This window comes from Vanessa cardui, chromosome 9 (assembly GCF_905220365.1).
Source record: "Vanessa cardui chromosome 9, ilVanCard2.1, whole genome shotgun sequence".
NCBI classification, from domain to species: domain Eukaryota; kingdom Metazoa; phylum Arthropoda; class Insecta; order Lepidoptera; family Nymphalidae; genus Vanessa; species Vanessa cardui.
The window spans coordinates 5067429-5087616 of record NC_061131.1 but is presented as its reverse complement, the minus strand read 5'-3'; the positions used below and the strand labels follow the sequence as shown (position 1 = coordinate 5087616).

Here is a 20188-nt window from a genome sequence, read left to right as displayed (position 1 = left end):
AAATAGTCGTTAGAGTTACCATAAGGCAAAAAATGCGATTTATTTTTATTTTTATGGAATAGGTTGGCGGACGAGCATATGGGCCACCTGGTGGTAAGTGGTCACCATCATCCATAGACAATGGCGCTGTAACAAATATTAACCATTCCTTACATCGTCAATGCGCCACTAACCTTAGGAACTAAGATGCTATGTTGTGTCTTGTAGTTACACTGGCTCACTCATCCTTCAAACCGGAATAGAACAATACTGCGTACTGTTGTTTAGCGGTAGAATATCTGAGGAGTGGGTGGTACCTATCAAGGAGGGCTTGCACAAAGCCCTACCACCAATTAAAAGATTAAATTCAGTTAGTAATTGATGTCACATAATATGTGATAGAACTATTTAAAGACTGTCTAATATACAACGAGTATGTAGGTTTTATCTAAAAAAAGCCAGCAAGAATATCATTATTTACTATCTGTACCTACCCACGACTTCATGCGCGTTTAAATTTAACACGTTATTGTTAAGTTCTCAGATTTGACTATAGCTCATTAATTCTGTATTGGGCAGCTTTTGTTATATTAAGTCGTTGGGAGGCACCCGAAATGACGGCAAAGTGGTGTCATGCGCGAGGGATACGCCTAATGGAGAGTATTTGGACATTGCAGCGTGACTTTTTATAAAATTCTGAAATAAAAGTAGCCTAAGCTTCTTCGTATTACGTCACCTTTCTGCCAATGAAAGTCCCGTCACGACGATCTCCGTGGTCGAGTGATGTATACACCGGTTTTCATGGGTAAGCCACTCTGAGGTCCCGGGTTCGATTTCCGGCCGAGTCGATGTAGAAGATTTATTATTCATCTATGTCGTCTTGGACCTGGGTGTTTGTGGCACCGTCGTTATTTCTGATTTTCCATAAGACAAGTGCTTTAGCTACTTACATTGGGATCAGAGTAATGTATGTTGTCCAATATTTAAAAAAACAACGGTCTCATCGTTCCAGAGATTATTACACAGACAAATAGTCTAAAAATGTTGTTTTGATGAGCATTTAGAAAAAGCGGTTAGTTTAATATTGCAAACAGACACTCACACTCCATTTTTATAACTTGTAGTAATATATGACAAATTGTTTATTTTTAATCGAAAATGTATGTTAAGAGAGAGTAGTCCCGCATAGGGTAGTGTGTCGAAAATATGCTGACAGCTGATTCATTCAACTTGTCACCGTCGCTCGAGGCAGACACTTTCTAATCTATTGTCTCTCAATCTAATTAAATCAACCTAATCGTTTTATACTTTGTGTAATTGTACTGGGAAATTAAATAATAGTGAACTGAATAATTACAACGCATCTTTATTTCTGATATTCCGCCATTATTACGCCCACAGTGTAAGAAAACAGCCAACTTATTTTAAAAGCCCCTCTGATCAGTGGTGGCCCACACCGCCCACACCTTACGCCACCACTGCCTCTGATGATCCGGTGTATAGTTTTTTTTTTATTAATTTACCTGAAGATAAATTTTATATATAAGACGTGACGAGTACGTACGTCAATGTACTAATACCTTCTGTTATCAGTTTTATGTAACATAGGTTTAGTTGTCAGGCATTGCAAAATATTCTAATTTTGTATTTCAAAAATGATGATGTAAACGGATTACTTTACTGTAGAATGATATAATCAACTAATGATGTTAAAAGCATTATATAAATTGTATACTATAAAAATAATTAAGTACACTATTTTTATTTATGATGATGATGATAATATAATATAATAAACTTATTTTTTGGTTTAGTTTAAACAATGTAAATTCCTATTATTACAGTGATAAATAATAATTGAGCTTTATATAATAAAGACTCCTTTAAAATGGGTAGAATGTATTGAAATAGTGGATGGGATAAAATAAAAAACAAATCTCATTCGAAACATAATAATTTCATAAATATATGTTTAAAAGTTAAAACTAAACAATTACTTTGATATAAACTACCTTATTTATTTGGCGGTTGGGAAGTAACCCGTTTTTACCGATTGACTAGATACAGCTTCTACATTTACTTCTGAAGTACATTATATGAGTAAACATTTATTTCTTGTTATACTATCCCTACTTTGAAAGTTACTTTAAAACGTTTACATACATATTAAGCTTAAGATATCAACTACACTTGTAACATTTATTTTTTTCGAAAATAATCGATTTATTATTGATTAAAATAATCGGCAACATAAATCGATACAGTCGAAATTATTTATAAATTTATTATTAGCATATACATGGCGTGTTCTAATTTTAAATAAATCAAATTCAACAACAAAGTCTGGTTTAATATTTTTACGACTTTTATAATGACGTTTATGACATTATGTTTTTTTTTTTAAATCAAGAAGGTCAATAAACATACAGCTTAGTAAATCGAAATTGTCGTTACAAGTCTAATACCTATAAAACTTTATCGACAAATAATACTCATCGTACTTAGACATTAATTCTATGGAACAAATTAAAAGCCAAGAACATCTGTCGAATCGTCAGAGCCGCAAATCGATGTCCAAGGTAATAAATCTATTTAAATTTCATTGATACCGCAGATTAAATCAGCATGTTCGTAGTGTTCCAGGGGAAGAGGTGAAAATGCCAGGGTAATTGAATTTTGATATCGTCCGCTGGATACGAGTCGTATAACCGTATCTTCGCAAGCGATCAGCATGGGACGATGAGCTGAAACAAAATAAAAATATTTCAATGAATGGTTTATAATTTGATAAATATTCAAAGGGCTTTCGAAGGTCGCTGCTGAAATGACATGGCGCGTTGAGATAAAAATATTATTTCGATTTCGACGCTTAAATATTTTTATAAATTGCATTAAAATCTAATTAAACTATTCTTACAAGAACTACCCTCTCCTCACCCAGAACCGAGCGGAATCACAAAAGTACGACAGAGCGCTTAGTAACGGGTTTAATGTTCGGTTGTCTGTTGGTCGAGTCTGTTTGTATCGGTCGTGGTATTTACTGTTCTAACATACATACTTACTAATTATGTTCAATTATTATTAATAATTATATAAGGTAATTGTGTTCAATTATAAATAAATAAAGAACTGAAAAGTATAGGTTAGTCATTCGTGTTATTTTTTTTTTTATTTTATAAATCATAGGGTTTGTTAGACTATTTTAAATTTCAACACATATTTTAATAATAGATTAATATGGTTGACGTTCGTTTCCTGTATTTATTGAATGGTTATTTTATATCTGTAACCAATTGTTTCTGGTTATCGAGTAACCCGTTAATGGTTCCAATAAATTTTAACGTCCTCTACCCGCATCAAACAGTTGCTTACTACAACTTTACAATAGATAAGCGTTTGCATCCCCTTAAAATAAAATAATATTTAATTAAATTATAAAAATAAATGAATTATAATATTTTTCACAAATCAAATCAAAATAAACTTTATTCCAATAGGCTTTTACAAGCACTTTTGAATCGTCATTATACAATTAAGTGAAGCTACCACCGGTTCGGAAAGTAGATACCGAGAAGAACTGATCATTATACAATTAAGTGAAGATACCACCGGTTCGGAAAGTAGATTCTACCGCCAAGAATCAGTAGTTACTCTTTTTTAACATTTAAAAATACAAAGTCATGTTAGTTAAATACAATTATTTAGATTAATAAAACTGCTTGGAAGTCAACAGCAACAGCAACAACAACTAGATAATCTTGTATCGGCGACAACTACGACAGTCATCAATCATACCGAATATATTTTTGAATCATACTACGGAGTATAAGTAAATAATTAAATCTTCATTTCCTCTTCGTTTCATTGCATTGGATTCCAATCGTATCATAAGTATCCGGTACAGAGTTTGTGTGAATGTTTGTATAATAGAAAACCGTTTGAAAATCATTTCCACGCATACCATTCTCATTGTGTTCTAGTATTGCGAATTTAACGCTTCAAATCAAATTTCGAATGCATTCATTTTCATCGTCACCTCATTTCAAGAGATTACCAGTGGGTATTCCGTAATAGCAAATTCGATACTCATCACAAAACAGTCAGTCATATTAGAATATAACTTTAATAACGATCATTTTAAAACAAACGTATTGAAATGTCTTATCCGCAGACATTTTAAACTTTGCGGTTTCGTAAATTCAAATCGTTTGTAAAAAATACATTGGTAGAGAAAACATATTATTCGATACAAGATTTTATAGATGATAAAAAAGCGTGGAGTTAATATCTGTTGACTTCCAAGCAGGATATATTAATTTAAATAAACTAACATGACTTTGTATTTTTTAAATGTTAAAAAAGAGTAACTATTGAGTTTGCTGGTTCTTCTCGGTAGAATCTACTGTCCGTACCCGTGGTAGCTTCACTAAATTGTTAAATGACGATTCAAAAGTGCTTGTAAAAGCCTACTGGAATAAAGTTTATTTTGATTTGATTTGACGTAATTCGGTTGTCAACATTTCAGGAGTGAGATACGAGATGAGTTCTTGTGGAATAGCATGATGTATGAATTATAAAACAATTAGTATATAAGTAAATATATGTTAAACATAAAGTCACACATGTCCTACCTTCTGGATCAAACTTGCTTCATTGCAAATTTCATCGAGTTAAATTCAACCGTGAAATAGTCACAGGCAGATAGACGAAATTAATTTCCTTTAATTTATGAGTAGTTAATATTATTAATTGATATAGCATAATTATAAGTTTAAAGCGTTTCATGTTAATAGATTTATTTTGATAAATTACAGATTTTATTTATATACATTATAGATTTTTGATTCATAATATAATCTAATGATATGAATCAAACAAATCTGTCACCAATCAAACATGACTTAATGATATTGAATGATAATTTATTTATTAAGTTTCATTTATCTTTTCTTTTCTATCAAATCAATTATAATGGTGAGTTTTTCCTAAAAAAAATTTAAACATTTAAAAATGTATTGTTGAACAAAATTTATTCAAATAACATCAACCGATTTTAGTCAAGACGCGACTTGTCAATAACGACGTGCAATTATTATGCACAACGAGTTCTAATCTTATTCGAGTTGATTCAATTTGCAAGCTTTTAGAGGCAACTTGAAGTTTGACAAATATAATAAAATATTGTTTCTATTTTATGTTTCACTGAAATTATATTAATTGCCTCTTATCCTTTGAACTTTTACAACTCTGTGCAGACTTGTTGTCTTCATTACAAAATTCCTGAATTAAATTTTATATTAACTCGACATAAAATGGACATTTTGATGCATTTAAGGCAAATTAAGCGAGTTAATGCTACGAGCGTAAATAAAACACATTATTTAATTTAAGAATATGAGTGGAATTAATGTTGTTTCTTTATTTTTTTATATCTAAGTCTTATATATAAGTGTCTTCTAAATTAGTGTATTATTATTAAAATACACATCTCATTAGATTCAAGAGGAAATTCGAACAGCTTTTCTCCATTCTTTCATCTTTACGTTGGATCAATCATATATTTTAAGACAGTCAATATAATATTTAAAAATGCGTAAATGAAGCGTTTTTTCTAAGAACTCCATTTATAAAAATAGTTCGAACAAAGGACAGAATTATATAGCTATTGGAAATTTATATAGTTATTTTTAATAAAGAACTTAGAATTTATTTTAGAGTCGTAATTTGTGTGTATGACTTATCTTATCAGAGTTTCCAAATATTACTACCTAGCATTAAAAGAAAGCATCGCGGGGAAATATTTATACACAAAAGCGAATGCAAAATTAAGAGTTTATGCACCTATTAATAGCTTTCTATGTAATCATTTTAAAAAAATGTGTTAATGCGTCAATTAATAATAATTAAAATGAAAGTACTTTTGCCGTATTAACTAAAATCTGCCTTTTTTTCGTATAGTACACAACTTAGATGTAGCATAGGCAAATTCAATAAAATCGATTACTGCCGGTTTATACAACCAATAGAAATAGCTCCTTATCGCGCCATTCGACGCTATTCGTCGCTATAGATTCTCGCGTCAGTTCACCCGAGAAAGCAAGTGCATGTAAATCGGCTTATCAAATTGACGAATATATATGGTCATATGAAGATTGCAGTTATTACGTTTGGGTAAAAATCACATTCACATATGAAATAAATATTGATAATTTGGGATAGCGTACTTAATTCGGATGTGATTGGTTTTACGAATTTTGCGAAGCTACATCTAAATTATGTCGTATTGTACTTTGTAGCCACTTTTCCTTCTCTTTAATATTATTTGCGCACCATATGTCTTTTGTTTTATAATCTGAGGCGTCAAAAGAAATTTTCAAACTAGCATTGGAGCAGATGAATGGAATCACTTTTAAGCCATTGCCTAGTTGCCTACTTATACACTTAGATATTCTTTTATGATCCTTTTTACCATTAAATTGAGCCTTTTCACACATTTCGTGTCATTATAACTTCGTGACAGGCTTGTCAAAACTACGTTAATATCGGTTCGGGTAAAAGGAATAATAATTGAAATATAAGATCAAGATGTTCAAGAATCTGAATACAGAAAAATATAACGGATTTCTTTGTCCATATTTTTAATATAGTAAGTTTATGAATGAGAACAGCTGTTGGTAAGATTTCGAATGTCGCCAGTAAATAATATTGTTTTGTATATGGTTTCATTTTTCTTCTTAATAAAAGATATCCAATATGGATCTAATATAATTCGGGTTTTAGATTTACAAGTTTATTTAAACATAACGTAATAGGTAATAATAATCACATTATTAAAATTTAAGGCACTTTGCAAAACTAAACTTTTTTTTAAATATAATCTATTTAAAAAAATGTACGTGACATTCGTTTGTAAGTAATGGATTATTTGACTTACAATACTTATCGGAAATTATTGAAACGCCTGCCGTGAATTCGTAAGCAGATGTTGCGTTGCTGTGTCATTTTTTCGATGGCAAGAAAGAAATTTTTCAAGACTTACTTTGTTTTTCAGAACGCGCGCGTGTGTGTTCTTGTGTGTGTGCGTGTGTGGTGTGTAAATATATAATATTATATTTATAAGTATTTTATAATCTTAGTTCGCAACAAATTCACACACTCACGCAAAAGGGATAACGAGCGCACATTGCGATATTGCATATACGTGATGACAATTCCTCACAAATTCATAATTTATTTAAACAAACATTTATAAATTAGTTTACCAGTCATCAAAAGTAAAGCGTATTCTCGTTAACATAATTAAAATCAAATCAATACCAAATTATTTGATTAGTAGTTGGGCCTCGTGATTTCATGCGCTGTAAATTTTGTTATAATATAAGAATGTTAAGTATATTTGTTACCCATTTTGATTGGAATGGACAAACCGATAGACAAAGGAGAATAAATATAAGTTAGCTATTTTATTTATATATATAGATATTCAGTTTTTTTGTAGTGATAATTTTCTATGTGTAAAACTGAGGTAAATAGTAAATAAAAAATATTTAGCAAACATTTCTAAGAACTAGTAGAAGACATTCAAGATAGTACTTGGTGCGTTTTTCATTGTCTTTTGCAATACAGACTTTTATGTAACTAGCGACCCGCCCCGGATTCGCCCGGGTGCAAAGTTATGACATCACATTGTTAACTTCTAATATCTGTGTTACTTTACTATATTGTCTATGTTTTATAAAAAAAACCTTCCTCTCTAAGAACGCATAGGCACAGGCAGTGGTAAGCGACTTTGTTTTATACTATTTAATGAAATTACTATCAACTTGACGAGTTTTATCAAAATCGATTCAATTGAAGTTATGTAAACATTAATAACAGAATTATCTATTCTACGTCTTATATTGTCTAGATAAGATAGATAAAATATAATATAATAAAAAATAATATTTTGCACTATATGCTGTGACTTATTAAATTGGCGTCATAGTTGTAGATGCAAGGTAATTAAATTTATTTCTATGAACCTTTCCAGTGTGGATGAACATTCTTGTTATTGGGTTAAAAGGTATGTGGACTTTATTAGTGAACTGGAGCGGTAAAACGCCTATTACATCTGACAATATTGTCTAAAGAATTCGGTCGCCCTGAATTAACAGTTAGACAGTTTCAATTTTATTCCACTGTTAATTCGATTTAGAGAATTCACATAGAAAATGGTGATATCAGTTTAGAATTAATGAGTTAATGAGTTTATGATCGATAGCACATCTTGGGAATGAAACGATCGCCTTCTTGCTATTTCATCTCATATTAAATTGTTTATTTAATATATGTTATGTAGTTTCTTTTGCCGGTTCTTCTCAGGTCAGGGTGTTTTCTTTTCCGAACCGGTGGTAGTGTTTCAATTGACCATCAATAAGAAAGTGTAATTAATGCTTCTATATTGAATAAAGTTATTTGAGTTTGAGTTTGAGTTTGAATCTTACTTCGATTAAATTCAAAATTAGAAAAATACAAAAATAATTCGTTATTTCTTGTAATTAATACATCAGTAGAATGAATATTCATTATTTGTTTTTTTATTACAAAATATTATTGCCCTTAAGTTAAAAAAAAAATTAAAAAAAAATCTCCAAGTGACGTTCCATGCGCAACTCTCGTTTGTTTTTTTTTATAACCCGTTTGCGCGGGAAAACATCTTGTATTATTTTTTACAGCCATACCAATGACGTTCTAAAATCGATTACACTTTTATGAAATTGGATACACTAACAAAATATGAGTTTATTAAATTTATAATTATAATAAAAATGTATTAGCATGAAGTAGTATTTCTAACATTTTGTGTATTAAATCTTTGAATGTTCTCCCCAAAAAGGAGGGGAGGACTTCTTCCAGCAGTGGAACATTAAATTCCTTAACATTAATAATTGAAATGATATATTTACGAATGAATAGCAGCTAGCAAGGTAATCGTAATTATTCAGTTACCTTCATTCGAGTCGAGACCGCATATACTGTCGTAGATCTCCATTTTGGTGTGGTCGAGGCCGCTGGCTCCCCCAATATCCGCGTAGTCCACGAGGCCACGCTTTGTGCACTGGACAAACGGACAATGTAAACACGGGTTAATGAATTCAAGCTTGGATGGATGTCAACGTTTAACGGCGTCAATAGCATTCGTGAAGGATATTTTAATAAAACATCGTGATCATCTAATTATATCTGTGTTTACACACACTTGTATAAAAATGTGGCCTAATTCTAAAAGAGTACAAGTACAAATTTCTATAATATTTTAACCACATTTTGCTTCTGAACCAAATTATTTAAAAATGGAATTAAAATATTCGTGCTCAGATAATATTACTGATACCAATAATATGCAAAAGGGCATATGTTATATACAACAAGCAACATCTGTTCAATGTTTCTAATCTGAATACCGAACGTAAAGGTTATTGATATTGGCCCTTTTAGCACCAGGCCGTATAATTACATTGTTATTTAAAAACATAGGGTTATTCTACTCTAAAATTGTTATTTTATAATACCGTATATCCCAGTGGTTAGAACACGTGTAGGTAGAAACCAGGTTCTTTACGTTTTAGTAGAGCACGTCAAATGTTCTTAGACGTTCATATTTATTGTCTGTCTACTTTCTAGATATTTACACGTTAGACAGATTATACTAATTAATATAATAAATGCGAATTGAGTTTGTTAATGTGTTTGTTTATTACGATTTCACGTATCGTCGTGAATGCCTGAAGGAATGATTAAGTGACACAAGACGCTGAGTGCTACGTTGTCGTTTATCGATATCGATAGCGAAGATAAAATCGATATTCAACTCAAGTAATTAGAATGGAAACGTTAGACACTGCTTTTATAAAATTATTTAAAATACACTTTTAGCCAATCAAGAGTTGTGTTCAATCAATTAATTATTTTATGAAAATATTCTAAAAGTTCGATTTAATCGTTACCGATCTCATGATTTCATTTTCTTTTCTGAACAACTTAACATTTTATGTTATAAAATTATTTTAAATAAAGTACACACAACAACACAACAACAACAGCAGCCTGTAAATTTCCCACTGCTGGGCTTTCCTCTCTCTGTTTTGAGGAGAAGGTTCGGAACATATTCCACCACACTGTTCGAATGCGAGTTGGTGGAATACACACGTGGAAGAATTTTTATGAAACTAATTTAACACATGCAGTTTTCCTCACGATGTCTTTCACCGCCCAGCACGAGATAGATTATAAACACAAAGTAGATAGATAATAAACTGCACACAATATTTTTATATTAAGGCGAGCTGCTAAGCTGTTTTGTAATGAATGGAGGATTATAAATAAGGTTCTAAATCCGTTCAAGCGTATTACGGAAAAAATCCCTTACATTATTTTTATTACAACGTTAATAAGCTATTTATTGCTGCGACGGTTTTGTATTGCAATAAATTACATAATCATTTAACATGATCATATAATAAACCAGCGGCCGTTTCCAGCTTTTTACCTTTCATTTATGAATTTTTTGTTACTTTTTTCCGACTCGTTTAACAATTTTCGTTCTATTTCAACTCATTTATAAAAAATGACTTCATAAATTATATACTTAAACCTTTCTCATGAATCCCTGTCTATTATTGAAAATCGCATAAAAATTCGTTCAATACTTTTGGAGTTTATCACGAACTTACAGACAGAGGCGGCCAGAAGACTTTTGTTTCATAATATGTAGTGATAAACATTCCACATTTATCGATTGTTGCTAGGAAACCGTGTTACAAGAAGTGTTCGAAAAACACGCAAACGTCAAATATTCTTACAGAGGGTCAAGTATAAGTTGGCGTTCCTGAGGCAGCACCTGCACCCTTTTTCTTGCCACTTTTTTGTTTATTATACCAATATCTCCCTAGAAAATAATTCTCTACGTATCATTTTTAATAGATTTTGGGTAAATTTTCTTAATAAGGGTAAATAAAACAAATAAGATATAAATGAACAAAAAAAATTAGTACATGTTTTTGCTATACGCCAACTTACACTTGACGCGCTATGTAAACCATACTAATATTTGTCATGAGCAGATATCGAATCATGAACCAAAAATAGAAAATAAAACAAAATATAAGTAAATATCATACGTCAAATACAGTACTGTATTATGTTACTTAATAAAGTTAAGTAATTATATTAAATATTATGATGGTTTTCGGGACTCTGAAGCGAATTTCACGTTTTCGTAATCAAATTTCTTTGAACTGCTTATTATACTGAAATTTTGATTAATATGCATGAAATTTTCTAAGTCAATGTTTAGATAGAGGTGCTTCTTCAGCGCAGAGTTAGAGGTAATTTTTATTTTATTAATACGTAATTATTATTTGACAGTGATATAAGGAATCGAAAAATATTTTGAAATATTATTAAACTCGGTGGTAGGGCTTTGTGCAAGCCCGTCTGGGTAGGTAAATAACAGTACTCAGTATTATTGTGTTCCGGTTTGTAGGGTGAGTGAGCCAGTATAACTACAGGCACAAGAGACATAACATCTTAGTTCCCAAGGTTGGTGGCACATTGACGATGTAAAGAATAGTTAATATTTCTGACAGCGTCATTGTCTATGGGTGATGGTGACCACTTACCATCAGGTGGCCCATATGCTCGTCCGCTAAACTATACCATAACAAAACTCAATTTCCTGTCGTATTAAATATTGAAATTATTTAATTTTCTGCTCAATATGAGCGATAATCAGCTTTACCGAATGATAATAGCATAATGCGTCGCAATGATTCGTTGTTCACATTCAAAAGGTACTAAGAGTTTAAAACTTGATAAAGAAATGAATTTGAAAACTGACGAAGGTTTTTTTACTTTGATTATACATAACTAGTTCCCAAGGTAGCATCGGCGATATAAGGAGTGGTTAACTTTTCTTAAAGCTTAAATGTCCATAGGCAGTGGAAGCCACTTATCGTCAGAAGGCCCATTAGCGCGTGCGTTGACGTATTTTATAAAATAAAAATTTAAAGAGGTTGTATATGTCCATGAAATTTAATATTATTTTATGTCGCTTCATAAAATACGTACCCACGGGCATAAAGTTATTCGGTAATGGAATTTATCCCGTACTTTAAAAATTCAAAAGCTTTTTACTGTGGCTGCCTCAGGAATTTAAGTAATTAAATATTTTATAGATACGACTATTTATGTGTAATATGTGTTGGAGGAGTGTTTGACATAAAGACGACACAGACGTCAGGTCGTCGTCGACTAAACGGTATACATATATCATAGTTAATTCTAATATCTATTTTAATATGTACGTGACATTATATTCCTTGTTTTGTTCTTATTTATTGCAGAAAACGAAAAACAGTATGACAGGCATTTGTCATTGACATTCGATTTAAAAAAAAAAAAAGATCGTTTAGATTTTTTACGATTAGTTAACAGTTACACACAATACATAAAACTGTATTTATTGTGATTGAATAATACTGATTTATTAGTTTGTCGATTTTCAGTAAATTATGATCATAATATATTGTCTCAAGCCAAGACAAATACACATAAGTGATTCGGATATTTTTATTCTAAATTCAAAATCAACAAATAAAAGGAAATATAAACTATAATATAAGCTTTAAAATATTTTATCTTATTTATGTAATTCTTTAAGAATACTTACATGAGAAATCGTCCCCGTTTCAACATCCAGTAGAGTTCCCCTTTTAATAGACTGTCCTACGTTGAGGTCCAGAACACGGACGCTGGCTGGAGATACGGCGATCATTGAGCAGTTCCCAGTTTCTCCATGATTACGCAACGTGTACACTCCTTCTGTCCCGAACAGCATCTGATTGCAAGCTAAAAGAATACGATAAACTTTAGAAAACCATCGTACAAGCTCGTACAAACACTCACTAAACGCATAATTTAAAAAAAATATGTCCGGCTTCGAATGTATTTTCCGAAGAAAATCTAGTGGAAAATCACCGACTGCTTTCGTATACAGATTAATCAACTGTTAATAATTAAAGAAATAATTTAAATAATTTATCCTGATCGTTTATAACGACGTTTTAATATATAGCAATAATTATAACTACATTATATAATCGTAAATCGACTTTTAAGTAGTCTAAAATTATTCATTTAATTTTACTTAGGAGGACTCTGATATTGATAGTGCATATTCATTTGTTTTAAAATAGTGTTTTGTATGAACTCGGTTTTTCTTTTTGTTAAAATTTTTATTTATAGACCTAACATTTGTTAAAAATCAAAATATTTCTCATTAAATTAGGGTCATAAAAGCACTATTGAATGGTACGTTACAGTATTGAAATAAATATGTAACACCGGTTCGGAAAATACATTATAGCGAGAAGAATCGCCACTGGTTACTCTTGTCCATAATTTTTATTACAGAGTACGCCAATGAAATAATTACATTTATATATATCCTGCATAGAAATCAACTGTAAATTAATCCACACTTTTTATATCATTTACAAAATCTTATCCTGTGTCATTATTGCAAAAAGAGGAAAGAAAGAAAGAAAGATTTATTTTTATGAAATTTATAACAGATATCACTTAGCATTATTAAAGATCTGTAATTTAAAAGTGGTTTGAACGCGTGCATCTTACTTAACTTTTTTTAATTTAAAAAGAAGTCACTGTGGACAATAATACTAGTCACGACTTGTTCAAGCAATTGAGGCATACTTGTAAAGTTTGTTTGCATGAAGCTTCTATCGAACTAAGAATAAAATGGTCGTATTTTCTATTATTTCCTATAATAAAGACTTACGTACACTCTTGAAATAAATCAATTTAATTCGTGCACCGTAAATTATTTCTTGGAAAGTCACGTCATAAATATTAGTATTATACAATAGTTTTCTTTAGAAAGATCTGAGTCCTTTTCGGAGGGATTCGGATTATGTGGGATTCATAACCACTTAAAGCTCTTTAATGGCCGTCTTCAGTACGGTTCGGAAAGGCTATAAGATTATTCCAATGTAACACATCCTTCCCCTGTTGTGGTCCAGTTGTGGTAAAGCTCGGAGTATTACACACTAGTGAAATATTCTACCGACAATAGGCTATTTCACAATGCGAAAAATAAATTATGAATTATTGTAATCAGTGTATATTTTGAGTTTAAAAATGGTTATTTACTAAAGAAAGTTGAAAATAATTCTTAATTTATTGAAAAATCCATTAATAAAAATGCGTTTTTTCAAACGTTTGTCACGTGACACAAAACGCTCCTGGTTGGCCTGGTTTATGATGGAGTCACTTTCTTGTTAACCTTGCTTTTCTACTATATGTACCACAGATTAAAATACAGGAAAGTAACGTCACCGACCCCATTGCAGCGCCATATTGTCCAAGTAGCGTTTTTGCGCGCTATTTAAATATGGAGTTTTAATATGATATTTTTCGGCAAATATCTACTAGAAATAAAAAATCAACTCTTACTGGATTCCTTAACTTCTTCTAAATAATAAAAAGGATTTTAAAAATCAGTCAAATAGCCTATTGAAAAGATTCGCATAAAAAACTGTTTATGGATTATGATTTATTTCATTTATGTTTGAAGAATTAATATAATAAAATAACCAGATTATCTTTATTGAAATCGTAACACCGCCATTAATTTTAATACAGTCATCTGTTATTTATTATGAAAACGTTATGAAAAAACACTTTTGGAAGCAAAATTGAGTTGAATGGTTTGTTCCCTTAATTTTCGTATTGAATGTACAGTCGGGGTAAGAACAGATTCGTCACCTTAAGATCTATTTTCGTGTGCTCAGTATGAGTAATATTCTGCTTTACCTATTGAGAATGACATATTGCGTCGCAATGATTTGATGTTTAAATTCAAAAGGTACTAAAAGTTAAGGAATTGATAAAGGAATGAATTTGATAACTGATGAAGGATTTCTCTTACTATATATTACTTTTAAATGCGATTGTTCTTCAATATTATCAATGTCATCTTTATTAACCTATAAAAATAATAAATATAAAAGTAACGCTGTCTATATGTCTGTCTTGACGACGAAACCCTAAAATGGAAACGCAATCGCTTACTTGCTTTGCTTGATAACTAGTAGATCTATATAAATAAATCCGCTTTAAATTCGAGTATACATTTTCCGTTTCCATTGCTTCCAATTCTATTTGTGCATTGAGCTACAAAACGTTAAAATAAATTCGTGGTAGAATTTAGAGTGAAATTTGCTCGGTTTATTGAATGTTTCACTTGATAAAATAAAAACTATTGCGAACTCGATTTGACTTAAGTTAAATACATTTTAGTAGTATTGACAATTGTTTTAATTTATTTGCTTTAATTTTATCGATGTTTTATCGACTTTGTTTAATCTCTTATTTATTAATAGATTACAATTGTATTTCCGATCGGATACTGATATTATTTTTTTGTTATGCGAGAGGTGCAATATGCTTAAGTTACATTATGTTAACAAAAAAATATAACAATTATTTTTGTATGCGTGAAATAAAATCCAATCAAAATGTTGTCATGATAACATGACTAGCCTGAGAGTGCATGGAATATAAATTGTAAGGCTTCTTTATCTAGCAAAGGCGCACTCCTCCAAGTTAAATTGTCTCTTTGCTTTATTATGAGTGACACTCGCATTTATAAGATGTCTTATAGCACGTGCTATAATACATCTTGTAAATACGAGTGACGATTACTATAAAAGAGATAATATTTTAAATACGTATAATAATCATCTAATATACACACGCATGAAAGTATTACATGACACTGAAACTGTGATGTTATTTTTATTTTATTTTTCAATCTACTTAGATAAGTGGGAAAAAATAATCCTAAAAAATAGCTCGCGCTTATTCTAGTGTGATAAAATTAGTTTTCTAATATTTATATAATAAAAGTTAATCTAGTGTGCTAAATGATAACTGTTGCCTAAAAGAGATCGTTTACCAGCGATAAGACGTTTGTACGAATTTTTGTTTGATTGTATTCACGTTGATTTAAACGTACAATAAAATCTCTGTATAAATAATTCTTCTTCATAGAACTCTCTCTCAGTGTCACTGAACTTCTTAAACAGCTGGAGTAATTTAATGTGAAGAAGATTTATTGTGTGAGTTGGAATGGGTCCCTATTCCTAGTTATAGTTTTTATATAATTATTTTATAAATAAAATTCCAATTTCAACTGAACGAAGTTTTAAACCAACTCCTTGTTTAAAAGTATAATATATCACTATATTAATTGATATAATGTCTCTCCGCTAGATCTGTTTGTTTGTTTATAAAGGCGATAAAATAAAAAAAAACTACAGAACGATTTCTTTACATTAATCAGCATTGAACGAAATAATTCATGAGGAAGGTTTAAGTGTCCAATTAATAAGATTTTGATGAGAAATTGGAAAATCTATGTTAACTTTTAGTTTAAATAGCGCCCCGTAAAACAGTTATAATATTATGTACTAGCTGTGCCCGCCACATTGTATGCGTTTGCATTTAACAAAAAAAAATATTATTTTAGCCTAAGTTACTCCTTATTATATCAGTTATCTGCCAGTGAAAGTCCCGTCAAAATCGGTCCAGCCTTTCCAGAGGTTAGCCGTAACAAACAGACAAACAGACAGACAAAAATTCTACAGTGTACACATACATACGCATTGAGTAAAAAAGGGCTATTTTAATATCACAAACAGACACTTCAACTGCTATACGTATAGATTACGACAGAATATTTTCATATAAACCCTTATTATACTACGTACAACGTTTCTAGACGGGTAGCTAGTTAACTATATTTGCATGTCATATAAGCTTAAATATTCAAGTGCAGACTGTATAGTTAAAGGATACTAATAAAAAAACGCTGGTAATGACTTGTGACACAATGTAAAGAATATAAAAGCAAGCGGGCGTCGAAAAGCCTGCATAATGCATACTTCCAGCGACCTTTGTGCCTGGGCTGGATTATACAACAGGTAAACAGTAATATGTGATGGGATAAAAACTCGATACAAAGCTGAAACACACTCTTAAAATAACCAATCCAATTGAATACAATTATGAGTCCAAATTGAAAAGTAGTGTTTCGGAAACGAAGTGATAGAAGAGATCGCAACTTTTTCCGTAGACGTATTATATTTTAACTCATTATGTAAATATAGTGAATAATGCTCATTACACAACATAAATACATACAGGATTTAATAAAAATTAAATAATCATTATTTCAAACCGGTGTCAGACGTATGTATATTAATCCGGTGACTTGACTATAAGAAGTCCCTATAAGATCGAAGTCGAGTAAAGAGTATTTAGATTTTATTTATCCTACTGAAATATTCCTAGATTATTATTATTAAATAATGAAAATTATTTAATTAAAAAATGCGAGAATAAAGTTTAGATTAGCTTTGTAGTGCAACTTAAGTACATATTCGCCGTTTATGTAATTTAAAGAAAATTTTAGAATTAATTTCCTATTTCCTATATTAAGCAGTTACGTTTAGTATAGGAAATTCTGAGACATAACTTACAAGAAGTAGTCAGCTTGATCACAATCATTTTCAATAAGTAATGAAGAGTTCTATCTAATTCTATGAAACAATTAAAACGTATTCACACTTACGTCTTGCATTTCTCAAATGTCGTATCGTTATCGCAAATCCCTTTCCACGAGCCGGTACTCTGTACTGAACTAAGGCGGCGTTCTGTCGTGATACTAGCTTGCGTTGTGGTCGACTGTCGCACGACTCCACAACCCTGTCGTCGTCCCAGGAATCCGCTGGCCAGACCTGCCCGTTCAACTCCCAGCCATCGATCCACTACAAATACAAGTAATTAAATAAAACATATGATAATTTTTTTTTATCATTTAATTTACATCCACAGGCTCGCAGATACCCGTGCCTTTTTTTACATTTTATATAAAAACATTTTGGCGTTTTATATTTTATATTTTTTACTAAACATCAGCAGATCTTCGCTGGATTTCATTATTGTCGTCTTCTTGGACGTGGCCCACACTGATTTTTTTTTAATATTTAAAAAGAATATATACATAATCTACAATAAATAATCTATAATATAAATATGACATAGATGAGGTGTCTATCTCAATCTCATACTCCAATATTACGTTAATCTGACATGATCATGATCGGACAGAGTTGTATAGGAGTGTAACCATCTGCTAAATTTCAGATTTCTACTTGGACTTTCTTGATTAGGTAGCCCGAAAAGTGTATATGGCTGAACCTAAGAATCAAACGCAGAACGCAGATATAAACTAATCAACTTGACTCACTTTATCACAAGAAAAACATATACAAATTATAGTGAAGTAAACTTTTGATTTGTAAATTCTTGTTAACATGAAACGAGCTAGAAGCTGCAGTATGGTCATCCCGAATTCATTTTATAATTAAATTGTTAACACATTTTTATTTTGTCCTTAATTCATGAAGTACTAACTTCTTAGAATACAATTAAAAAGTTTTATAACATCACGTAATCAATTTGTAAACTGCAATCTTGTTATTTTAAGTAACAATCCCATTTTCTACCCGCGCAACAGAAAATTGACTATTTTCTTGAAGTATAACTTTAACACTTTGCTTATTATATTTGCATTAAGATTATGGATTATGATTTATAACCATGATAATTTAACTCACTGCCTTATTAGTATTGTGGTTTTTAAAAGGGCTACTGATTTAGGATAGTGGGTTCAAATCATGGTCCTTGCCAGTTTTTAAATTATTGTAATTCGGAATATATGCAATGCTGTTATTTCTGCGATTGAACTCAGGGAGGAAAATGAGAGTACATGAATTGAGAGTGCTCTTATATGCATACACTTACGTAATATATTTAATATATTTTGAAGTACTGGCGACTCTTAGTTGAGAATGGACACCGTAAATTGTTTTAGAGAAATATTATCTCAGAAAAAACGAAATATATGCTTACAGTATTCCTTATTGTATTTTGATAAATAAGAAACTTAATTTTTTTTAATAGTCTGGTTTTTATTCAATCATTCCTATTGTGTCCAATAAGAAGTTAGTTACGTAAACAAGTAAATCAAGTAAATTACTATTTACTTTATGAGTATAATATGAAAACTGATGGTGAGTCTTAGTTGAGAATTGACGCCGTAACGTTTAGGAAGTTATTATTATCACAGAAAGAAAAGAAATCTATCTATTATTTACCTTATTTTGATAAATAAGAAGTTATACATAGCGCATCTTAAAAAGTAACGTTTTTTTAAAAAGGCTGGTTTTGATTCAATCGATCCTATGGTGTGCATTCGTCTTAAATGAGAGGTCTATCACTTCAACAAGCAAACCTTTACTATTTGTTTTATGAGTATATTACGATTCCTATATATAGTACGACACAACTTAGATGTCGCATCGGCAAAATTCGTAAAACCGATAGATAACATTCGAATTGAGTACGCCATCCCAAATTATCAATATTTATTTTTTATGCGAATATGATCTTTACACAAACGTAACAACGTGTAACATCATATGACCTAATATATTCGTCAATTTGAGACGTCGAATTTTTGGGTTGAACTGACGTGAGAATCTATAGCGACGAATAGCGTCGACTGACGCGATTGATAGCTATTTCTATTGGTCGTGTAAATCGGCAGTAATCAGTTTTATTTTGCATTTTCCGATGCTACATCTAATTTGTGTCGTACTATACGTGATATTAACTTTTATTTTACTAAAACTTCCGAGTATGTGACTTGGATTATAGGTCGCGTGTAAAACACTCCTCATCGAACTGTTACACAGGGTGAGATGAAAAATTTTTCAAACAAAGTTGCAACACATGGCTTGCATTTAAATTTTTTGTCAGCCAATGCATGCTGCGGAGTTACGCCAGCTTTCCAATTAAAAGAAAAGTTGTTTGAAAGCGACTTTATTGCGAACATTCATTGAAGCGTAATACTTATTAGAGTTTTTTTTGTGGAGAAAATGAGCTCTAAAATGCCGCTGAAAAAATAAGAATGAATACGAAATAAATTTACGAATAACTTACCCTTAACTTAATATTCGAAAATAATCATGTGTACTCCTAATATATTAACATGTACAACAGAATATAATATTGTAACATA

At 30.9% G+C, this 20188-nt stretch overlaps 1 protein-coding gene across 1 annotated transcript in view; it reads right to left on the bottom strand.

Annotated features, from left to right (window-relative positions):
* Positions 1 to 1915: 1915 nt before the first annotated feature.
* The window catches only part of LOC124532632 (corticotropin-releasing factor-binding protein), a 41260-nt gene continuing 22987 nt past the window's right edge, over positions 1916 to 20188 (bottom strand). Inside the window, exons 4-7 of the mRNA XM_047107655.1 lie at positions 17675 to 17870; positions 12692 to 12870; positions 8971 to 9079; positions 1916 to 2723 (exon numbers count right to left, since the gene is read on the bottom strand). Of these exons, the coding sequence (XP_046963611.1) occupies positions 2572 to 2723; positions 8971 to 9079; positions 12692 to 12870; positions 17675 to 17870 (636 nt within the window). The 3' untranslated portion in view covers positions 1916 to 2571. The remainder of the gene's footprint in view (positions 2724 to 8970; positions 9080 to 12691; positions 12871 to 17674; positions 17871 to 20188) is intronic.